This window comes from Saimiri boliviensis, chromosome 2 (assembly GCF_048565385.1).
Source record: "Saimiri boliviensis isolate mSaiBol1 chromosome 2, mSaiBol1.pri, whole genome shotgun sequence".
Lineage (NCBI taxonomy): Eukaryota > Metazoa > Chordata > Mammalia > Primates > Cebidae > Saimiri > Saimiri boliviensis.
This window is the reverse complement of record NC_133450.1, coordinates 87,122,633-87,134,031: the sequence shown is the minus strand read 5'-3', so window position 1 is coordinate 87,134,031 and position 11,399 is coordinate 87,122,633. Positions and strand designations below refer to the sequence as shown.

The window sequence follows — 11,399 nt, the reverse complement described above, 5'->3', positions numbered from 1 at the left end:
TCTTTGCTTAACCTGTGGCCTGTCAGTTTCAAGAATAATTGAACTACCAGTTTAATTTTTTTTTTTTTTTTTTGAGACAGTCTCACTCTGTTGCCCAGGCTGGAGTACCATGGTGCAATCTTGGCTCACGGCAACCTCTGCCTCCCAGGTTCAAGTGATTCTCCTGCCTCAGCCTCCTGAATGGCTGGGATTACAGGTGCATGCCACCACACCCAGCTCATTTTTGTATTTTTAGTAGAGATGAGGTTTCACCATGTTGGTCAGTCTGGTCTCAAACTCCTGACCTCATGATCCCCCCGCATGAGCCTCCCAAAGTGCTGGGATTACAGGCGTGAGCCACCAAGCCAACCACAAGTTTAAAAATTAAACAAAGCATGGCAATTAGAAATAAAAACAGACCAGAGACTATCTAAAGCAATCAGATACGCCTAAGATAAGTTGATTATAAAAACTGAACACTCTGGAACCAACCCAAATGCCCATCAATGATAGACTGGACAGGGAAAATGTGGTACATATACACCATGGAATATTACGCAGCCATCAAAAACAATGAGTTTGTGTTCTTCGTAGGGACATGGATGAACCTGGAAACCATCATTCTCAGCAAACTGACACAAGAGCAGAAAATCAAACACCGCATGTTCTCACTCATAGGCGGGTGTTGAACAATGAGAACACATGGACACAGGGAGGGGAGCACTACACACTGGGGTCCGTTGGGGGGAAATGGGGGAAGGATGGGGGTGGGAAGGTGGGAAGAGATAGGATGGGGAGAAATGACAGATACAGGTGAGGGGACGGAAGGCAGCAAACCACACTGCCACGTGTGTACCTATGCAACAATCTTGCATGTTCTTCACATGTACCCCAAAACCTAAAATGCAATTAAAAAAAAAAACTGAACACTGAATTTAGCTTCAGATTTCTAGATGGCAGGGCAGGGTGAAGATTAGGGTAAGGCAGCCTCAAATGCAAAAGGTAAGGAGAGGCTGGGCGTGGTGGCTCACACCTGTAATCTCAGCACGTTGGGAGAATTCTTTGAGGCCAGGAGTTAAGACCAGCCTAGGCAACATAGCAAGACCCCATATCTACAAAAAAATTTATTTTAACTAGTCAGGCATGGTGGTGCACAGCTGTAATCATAGCTACTCAGGAGACTGAGGCTGAAATGAGCTATGAGCTATAATCAAGCCATAGCTTCCAACTTGAGTGACAAAGACCCTGTCTTTAAAAAACAAACAAACAAACAAACAAACAGTAATAAGGAGAGGGGCAGACCAGAACCTCAGTAACCAAGTAAATAATATTTCAAAAGGTCAAAATTTTTTAAACTCTCACAAAAAACAGTATGTCCAATTTATGCCTGAAAACATGTTTTTTTTTTTTTTTTTTTTTGAGACGGAGTTTCACTCTTGTTACCCAGGCTGGAGTGCAATGGCGCGATCTCGGCTCACTGCAACCTCCGCCTCCTGGGTTCAGGCAATTCTCCTGCCTCAGCCTCCTGAGTAGCTGGGATTACAGGCACGCACCACCATGCCCAGCTAACTTTTTGTATTTTGAGTAGAGACGGGGTTTCACCATGTTGACCAGGATGGTCTCGATCTCTTGACCTCGTGATCCACCCACCTCGGCCTCCCAAAGTGCTGGGATTACAGGCTTGAACCACCGCGCCCGGCTTGAAAACATGTTTATAGAGGGAAATACTTTTTCTTTTGCCTCAATTCCAAAATGACACCACATAGCACAGTCAGCTCTGGTCTTTAGTTAAGATTTGATATTTTGTTCATCTGGAATTTTTTAGTATTAATGCTGATCTTTTAAAATACTGCACTAAAATATAATCTTAGAGTGTTTTCTGCCCCTCTAAATTTACCAGGGTGAATGTCTCATGGTGACTCACCTTTATCCCAGAACTGCAAGGGGCCTCCCACTAGGGAGCATCAAAATTACTGGACTCTCCTGGCCCACAAGCCCTTGCCAGGCCTCCCACATGCCGAGGATGTCCTGAGGCAACCCTAGCAGACACGGTACACAAGGCAAGGCACCACTCCGTCAGCCCCTCCCCAAGGCTGACACACCTTGGCTCTTCCCCCTGCATCTGGCACCAGCCACCAAATCCTTCCCAACACAGTGTTCCAAGCACTTCTATCTACTGATCAGAACTGACAGATGAGATAAAAATGTTTTGTTGCCGGGCACGGTGGCTGACGCCTGTAATCCCACCAGCACTTTGGGAGGCCGAGGCGGGTGGATCACGAGGTCAACAGATGGAGACCATGCTGGTCAACACGGTGAAACCCCGTCTCTACTAAAAATACAAAACATTAGCTGAGCATGCCTGTAGTCCCAGCTACTCAGGAGGCTGAGGCAGGAGAATTGCTTGAACCCAGGAGGCAGAGGTTGCAGTGAGCCGAGATAGTGCCATTGCACTCCAGCCTGGGTAACAAGAGCGAAACTCCCCGTCTCAAAAAAAAAAAAAAAATGTTTTGTTTTGTTTTGTTTTCTATTTTTTGAGAGGGAGTTTTGCTCTTATTCCCCTGGCTGGAGTACATTGGCACAGTCTCGGCTCACTGCAACCTCCGCCTCCCAGGTTCAAGCATTTATCCTGCCTCAGTCTCCCGAGTAGCTGGGACTACAGATGTGTGCCACCATGCCCAGCTAATTTGTTGTATTTTTAGCAGAGATGAGGTTTCACCATGTTAGCTAGGATGATCTCAGTCTCCTGACCTTGTGATCTTCCTGCCTCGGCCTCCCAAAGGGCTGGGATTACAGGCATGAGCCACCGTGCCTGCCTAGTGAAAATATTTTTTTAAAATGTATTTTATTGTGGTAAGAACATGTAACATAAGATCTGCCCTCTTAACGAAGTTTTAAGTGTATAACACATGGCTGTTGACTACAGGTGCAATGTTATACAGCAGATGTCTGAGGTTTTTTTCGACATAGAGTCTCACTTTGTCACCCAGGCTGGAGTGCAATGGCGCGATCTCAGCTCACTGCAACCTCCCACCTCCTGGGTTCGAGCAATTCTCTTGCCTCAGCCTCCCAAGTACCTGGGATTACAGCTACGTGCCACCACACCCAGCTGTAATTTTTATATTTTTAGCAGAGACGCAGGGAGCGGGGGTTCACCATGCTGGTCAGGCTGGTCTCCAACTCCTGACCTCAGATGATCCACCTGCCTCAGCCTCCCAAAGTACTGGGATTACACGCGTGAGCCACCATGCCCGTCCAGACCTCTAGAGTTTATTCATCTTGCTTAAAGATAAAATCTTAGAAACAAAGACCTAGGAAATTATTCTAACAGGAACAGCTGACATGATATTGTAGGAGTGAGACTGGAGAGCATTTCCAGCCATTTTAGGCTGACAGATGATGGTGCAGAGTTATAGACAAGATTGTGTATTACTCTGTGTTCATGCTGCTAATAAATTCATTCCCAAGACTGGGTAATTTATAAAGGAAAGAGGTTTAGTTGACTCACAGTTCCACATGGTTGGGGAGACCTCATAATCATTCATGGCGTAGGGCGAATGAAGAGCAAAGTTATGTCCTGCATGGTGGCAGGCAAGAGAGCATATGCGGGGGAATGGAACTTTATAAAATCATCAGATCTCGTGAGACTTATTCACTATCACGAGAACAGCAGGGGAAAAAACCGACTCCCGTGATTCAGTTCCCTCCCACCAGTTCCGTTCCCATGACACTTGGAAATCCAAGATGCGATTTGGGTGGGGTCACAGCCAAACCATATCAGGCCGCACATTGAAGGAGTCCGGTAAACTGCGGCTCCAGGGGCTGCTCATCGGGGGACACTTTGAGGACTATCCAGCGGAAATTTCTGCAATCATAGAACTCTTCCACACTCGCACAGGCAATATAGTAGGCATTAACCACATGAGGCTGCTGACACTTGAAATGTGACTAGTACAACTGGGAAACTGAAGTGTAAGATATACCTGGGACAGTGGGGAGTGGGGAGGTGGGGAGAGATAGCATGGGGAGAAATGCCAGATATAGGTGAAGGGGAGGAAGGCAGCAAATCACACTGCCATGTGTGTACCTATGCAACAATCTTGCATATTCTTCTAATGTACCTCAAAACTGAAAATGCAATTTAAAAAAAGATATACCTAATTCTAAACAATTTTATATTTACATTTAAATGACCACGTTTTCTTTTGGCTAGAACCACCGTCTTATAATTTGCCTAAATGATGAAAACAAGGGAAGGAGGAGAAGCACCTGCCTACTCTTCCCTGGGCCTTTTAGAATGCATAGAGTTGTTTCTTTGGGCATACACATGAGAATCTACAAGAAAGGAGAAATTGTAGACATCAAGGGAATGGGTGCTGTTCAAAAAGGAATACCCCACGAGTGTTACCGTGGTGAAGCTGGAAGTCTACAGTGCTACCCAGCATGCTGTTGGCATTTCTGTAAACAAGATTCTTGCCAAGAGAAATACTCTATATGTTGAGCATATGAAGCACTTAAAGAGACAAGATAGTTTCCTAAAGGCATGCTGGAAAATGATCAGAAAAAGAAGGAAACCAAAGAGAAAGGTACCTGGGTTTCACTGAAGCACCAGCCTGCTTCATGCAGAGAAGCACACTTTGTGAGAACCATCAGAAGGGACCCTGAGTGCTGGAACCTATTCCCTGTGGATTTAAGGCATAATAGGTACCAAAAAATTTAAAGACCTCTTGACTGTAAACAACAATAACAAAACAAAATCCGCCGGCGCGGTGGCTCACGATGATTACCATGCACTCTGTCTCCTAAATAAATAAAAATCCACATAACTGATGGCTACTTATTAGCACAACAGTTCTCAGACTTGACATCAGAATCACTTGCAGGACTTGAAGCAAATTGGTGCGCCTATCTCAGAGCTTCTGAATCACTACATCTGGGTGGGGCCTGAGAATTTACACTTCTTTTTATTTTAATTTGAGACAGACTCTCACACTGCTGCCCAGGCTGGAGTGCAGTGGCGTGATCTCCGCTCACTGAAACCTCTGCTCCCCAGTTCTGGCAATTCTCCTGCCTCAGCCTTCCGAGTAGCTGGGATTACAGGCATGTGCCACCCGGCTAATTTTTGTATTTTTCGTAGAGATGGGGTTTCACCATGTTGGCCAGGCTGGTCGCAAACTCCTGACCTCAGGTGATCCGCCCGCCTCGGCCTCCCAAAGTGCTCCCAAATGATTATAAGCATGAGCCACTTCACCCAGGGGTACACATACCCGAGTTCCCATTTTCACTTCTTTTGGGTAGGGAGATCCACTTCTAAGTTCTCTCACATGAAATTGTCAGTTCATCTTGGGCCATGTTTGGATCAGTTCATCTCAAAAAGTTATTTTGTCATTTTCATAAATTCAAAGCTGAAGGACCTTTTACAGAGTCCATACTGCATTGCAGGCCCACCTATCAGAGCCCAGGTTCTGGCTGGAGCAGGCAGTCGGTAAAATGTCATCCAGTGACTCCACTCCCAGGTGTTCGGCCCCTTGTGTGATCCCCTCCTGCCGTGCCTGCACTGGACTTGTTTTTCATGAAGAGAATAGTGGAAGTGGTGACTTGACACTTCTGAGATGAGGTTACAAAAGACTAGCCTTTTTCCTGTTCGCCCTCTCTCTCACTCGTGCTGGTGGAAGCAACCTGCCGGGTTATAAACAACGTGTCAGGAGAGCTGTGTAGCAGAGCAAGGAACTGATGTCACAATGCTTTGTGATTTTCACCCTGAAACTGGGATAATTACACCTGAATGGAACCATCTTCTCTGTTCTGCTCTAAACTCCCCCAGCACAATCCTTCTCCCAATGTACAGAGCCAGGGCCCGCGACCCAGGACGGCCCATGTGCAGGGGATGAAATACCTGCGACCCTGCAAGTCCTGTAGCCCCAACTCTCCCCACCTCTGGGGCCTCCATTGATACAGCCAAGGGAAGACATTCCACAAGCTGATTAGATTGCCTCATTAGGTATTTGGAATTGGGGCAGCTAAAAGCAAGGGTAGTCAGATGGCAGGAGGCGAAGCTCATGTAGAGATATGGCTGGTGTTGGTGGCCTAGCAAGTCACTTACGTGGGAAGCCAAGATGCGTCTTCAGAGGTAGTGCAGTGTGCTGGTTACGCACCCACACTGGAAATGGGCGGCCTGGTTTGAATCATGGCTCCCACTTATTAGCTATAGGATCTGGGGCAAGTTGCTTCACCTTTAGGTGACTCGGTGTTCTCATCTGTAAAACGGGGAAATGGTAGCGAATCAACTAGTTAAAATGGAGTGAATTGACAGGCACAAGGGACACGGCACGGGCACACAGCACAGCACACACCCAGGAACTGCCAGAGACAGGAAGGCCGCAGAGAAGGCCCCACAGAGCCGATGCCCACAGACCAGCAGCTCCCAATGACATTCCAGTCCTCAGAGGGGCTGCCAGCACTTGAGCACTTTATTTCAACCATCAAAGCGTTTCCACAGAGAGCAAACAGAAATATTTCCTATGGCATTTTACCTAATTCAGTCTTTACCTCAGCACTAAAAGACTTTTAAATTTAAAAGTCATACACCACATTTACTGGAAAATTTCATTTTTCTTTTTATTGCAAATTTCTGGTTGAGGAAAGAACATGGAAGCTGATTCCCATTTGAGCTTTGGTGAGAAGAGTACTGCACCGTGGCTCGGCCGCACACCGGAACACGTGCAGGCCTCGCGCACACACTGATGCCTGCGACGCACCTCCCAGAGGTTCAGACTTCACCGTCTAGGAGACACAGAGGGGCATCAGTGACCTTCCCAACTCCGCCAGATGATTCCAACGTGTAGCCGAGGTGGAGCACGCCTGTGGTGGCTCCTCTCATGGGGCTGGCAATGTCAGAAGCACCTGAGAAGCTCAGCTGGCAGCCGCATGTCACCTACTTACATCACCCCTCGGCCAGGTCCAGCTAGTGCTCCCCACTTTGCTCTTCCCAGGTGTCGATGTTCTGATTCCTCCTCCTCAAAGACCCCAGGGAACAGAGATGCTGGAGGGGTGTGGCTTCCTGTGCTGTGGTTTGTGCTTAAACGTGGACCACATGAAACGCGTGTACGCTACCACAAAAGAAATTCACTTTCTGATTGCAAAAGAGCATTCGCCTCTTTTTTTCTTTGTTAAGTGGAAATTTATGACAAAATGAGAAAATACGTGTTGGATGATATAGTCCCTATATAACCTCTCATGTCCAAATTTGAAAAAAGAAAGTTTGCCAAGCCATCGAGAGTAACATATGTACTTTAGCAGCATATTTTATATGGGTAAACAGTAATAGCCAGTTAGAGATTTCATTTGTGATTTATCCTAAAAATAGAAAATGCTTTTTATTTTCCTGAGTCCTTGGCAAACAAAAAAATTTTTCTTTTTAAGTGTTAAAATATTCCTGTTTTTCTTTTTCCTGGGGCACCCTCACAGTTCAAAACGGTATGTCTCACTGTCGGTTTTTACATACAGAGATGAACAAATAGCACTGGGCCAATTTTCAATGACTGATCAAATACGGCAATTGAAAATAAAACACCCATCATCTACAAAGTTGCTCAAGATGAAAGTTTCTTGACAGTGCTATAAATGCAATATCAATATGAATTGTTGTCCATACAAAAGTATGAATTTCTATTCCATTAGTAATACTGAATGATTAATCCCTTAACAGTGACAAAATTTTTAGAACATTTTAAAAAATACAGAAGATTCCCGTTTTACATCATACTTCTGACAAATTATCTTACTTTCTATTTTGTCTGCAAAACTTACAGAGTACAGTGCATTAACATGAGAAAACCAAGGCACGAAAATACAGTTACAATAAGTGTATACAAACTCCAGCACTTTGTGCCAATTTTGGAGACAGAGAGATCATAAAGTCTGAAAAAGTATCACATTCTATTTTGATTAGTGAACAAGTAATTGTGCAGTAAATAGACTGTTAACCACCATTCCATTATTAAATATATGGCTATCACTATACAGGCTGTGGATAATTCAAAAATAGTTTTAAATATTAAAACCTGTAATACCTAGGTGGTCAATGTAGATATTGAGCCTTACAATATCTAAAGTTTCCATTTAATTTGCAATCCATATGGCAGTTAGCAATTTTTAAACTATATTCATTACATAAATGGTGGGGTTTCTTCTAAGTGTTAAATCCTTTCCCCTTACAAAAGACAGAAGATTTACAAGGAGATAACCAATATAAGAAATGCATAGACAACAATAATAAAATCCAAATTGGACTCAAAGGTTGAAGGCTAATCTACTGGAACATTCTCTTAATTTAGGGTGAGGAGCAACACATTCCTGTGATGATTCATTAGTTTCTTAATTTAAAAAAAATCACTATGACATTTTTCAAAATAGTAAACAGTCTTTGCTAGTGCATCAAGCATTGAAGAAAAATTGTCATCTTTCCATTCATAAAATGAAGAAGATAAAAGCCTTTCAAAATACGGGCGGGTGGGGATTTCCATTGAATTTAGAGAAGTGAAATAAAGTGGTAGAAATGGTATTTCATACTTTTAGAGTATTTTCAAGACTCAAGGTAAACGTTTAGACCCATAAAAACACATTTCTTGGCACATGCACGCCACGGATAGAACAATCCTGAATGTGGTGACGGCCTGGCTACAGAGGTATCTGGCTCCTGGCCCCACTGGCAACAGCGTCTTTTAGGACCTTGTGCCAGCTCCCTTCACATGGGGGTTTCCGGCCTCTGCATCAGTTGAATCTGCTTCTGTAGCTGGTCCCTGTCCAGCTTCATCTTGGCCTCGAGAACTTGCCTGAGGGATCCTATGCTTTCATAGACGGCTGTAAACCCTTGAAGGACAGGTAAAGGTCACAAGAGTTAATATTTCACAAACAATGCTGTATCAAATTCTATAGCATCTAGTAATGGTTGATTCAGGCAAAAATTACTTTATTATTTTTTTTCTTTTTTTATAAAGATGGGGTTTCACCATATTGGTCAGGCTGGTTTTGAACTCCTGACCTCAGGTGATCCACCCGCCTCAGCCTCCCAAAGTGCTGCGATTACAGGCAAGAGGCACCGCGCCCGGCTTCAGGCAGAAGTTACTAATAGATGCTAAAACCCCTGGGGTAAAAGTTTGATGGGGAACAGGTGAGTTTCATAATCTCTCCCTAGAGATTACTTTTTAATTACAAAAAGGAAAAAGGAGCTATTATAATGCAGAAGTCTGACATATATCACTTTAGCCAAGTGATCAAAGTTAATGACACCAATACTGGGAGAAACCAACATCATGTAACTCCTGAAAAGATGCCCCCGGCAGGGCACAACATCACTTATTGACATTTTCAAAGAATACCAAAAAGCACAACCTAAATTATATCAAGATCAAGCAAACAGGCCTGATATGGTGGCTCACGCCAATAATCTCAGCACTTTGGGAGGCCGAGGCGGGTTGATCACCTGAAGTCAGGAGCTGGAGGTCATCCGGGATAACATGGTGAAACCCCTTCTCTACTAAAAATACAAAATTTAGCTGGGCATGATGGTGCACATCTGTAGTCCCAGCTACTCAGGAGGCTGAGGCAGGAGAATCACTTGAACCCGGGAAACCGAGGTTGCAGTGAGCCAAGATGGTGCTACTGCACTCCAGCCTAGGGGCAGAGCGAGACTCCATCTCAAAAAAAAAAAAAAAAAAAAAAAAAAGATGAAGCAAACAAGTCTAAACTGAGGGATAGTCAGCAAAATTTTGCCTGTATGATATTCATTAAAAATGTCAAGATCATTGAGGAACTGGTCCAGATGAATAGAGACTAAATAAAGGAACATGACAGTTGAATACGATGTATAATTCTGGATTAGAACCTGAAGGGCCAACATCACTAATCATAAGGGAAATACAAATTAAAACCACCTCACACTTGCTAAGATGGCTAGTATCTAAAAGACAAAAGAGTACAAGTGCTGGCAACAGTGTGAAGAAAGGGGAACACTTGGACACTGTCGGTGGTAATGCAGAATGGGACAGCCATTGGGGAAAACGGTATAGGGCAGGGGTGTCCAATCTTTCGGCTTCCCTGGGCCACACTGAAAGAATTGTCTTGGGCCACATGTCAAAGGCACTAACACTAATGATAGCTGATGAGCTAAACCAACAAAAAAATCGCAAAAAAAAACTCATAATGTTTTAAGAAAGTTTATGAATATGTGTTGGGCTGCATTTAAAGCCATCCTGGGCCACATATGGTCTGTGGGCTGTGCATTGGACAAGTTTGGTATAGAGGTTACTAAAGAAATTAAAAATACAATACCATACAACCCAGCCATCTCACTACTGGGTATATTCCCAAAGGAAACTAAATAACTACCTCATCAAGATATCTGCACTCTCCTGTTTACTGCAGCATTATTTACAACAGCCAAGATAGAGCAGCAACTGAAGTGTGTCCATCAAAACATTAGTGATTAAAGGAAGTGTGTATATACACATATGATGAATATTAGCCTTACAAAAAAAAAAAAAAAAAAAAAGGAGAGCCTGCCATTTGTCACAAATGGATACAAATGGAGGGCATTATGCTAAGTGAAATAAGACAGATACAGAAAGAAAAATACTGCATGATCTCAAATGTGGAATCAAAAAAGAAAGAAAAAGGAAAGAGAAAGAAGGAAGGAAGGAAGAATGGAAGGAAGGAAGGAGGGAGGGAGGGAGGGAAGGAGGGAGAGAGAGCAGGCAGGCAGGCCTGCTAAGGCAGGTGGATTACTTGAGGTCAGGAGATTACTTGAGGTCAGGAGTTTGAGACCAGAATGGCCAACACTGTGAAACTCCATCTCTACTAAAAATATAAAAATAAGCCAGGTATGATGCTGAGGCTGAGGCCTAAGCATCACTTGAACCTGGGAAGCAGAGGTTGCAGTGAGCCGCGATCATGCCTCTGCACTCCAGCCTGAGTGACAGAGTGAGACTCCGTCTCAAAAAACAAACAAACAAAAAAAGAAAGTCAAAAACACAGAGATAGAATACAATGGTGGTTACCAAAGGTGGGGAGGAAGAGGAGGAAATGGGGAGATGTAGGTTAAAAAATACAAATTGCTGATGTGCAATATGAACAAGCCCAGACATCTAATGTATAGCATGAGGACTAGAGTCAATAACATTCTATTGTATTTGGGATTTTTGCTAAAAGAGTACATTTTCAGGTGTTCTTGCCATACACACACACAGACACACAGACACACACACACACACACACACACACGAATACCTGTGAGATGATACATATGTTAACTTACCTGAATCCAGTAACTATTTGAATATGTATATGTATACCAAAATATGAACATCTTACTGTATACCTTAAATATACACAACACTTTTTAAAAACAAAAAACCATGTAA

General features: G+C 43.7%; 1 protein-coding gene across 5 annotated transcripts in view; it reads right to left on the bottom strand.

Moving 5' to 3' along the window:
* Positions 1-6,367: 6,367 nt before the first annotated feature.
* The window catches only part of FAM81A (family with sequence similarity 81 member A), a 135,006-nt gene continuing 129,974 nt past the window's right edge, over positions 6,368-11,399 (bottom strand). For 3 of the 5 annotated variants that reach the window (XM_039469083.2, XM_074393847.1, XM_039469084.2), the window contains one exon: positions 6,369-8,850. In XM_039469083.2, the coding sequence (XP_039325017.1) occupies positions 8,726-8,850 (125 nt within the window). In that variant the 3' untranslated portion in view covers positions 6,369-8,725. Of the gene's footprint in view, positions 8,851-11,399 lie in introns of all 5 variants that reach the window. The other 2 variants (XM_074393846.1, XM_074393845.1) reach the window with 1 other exon arrangement.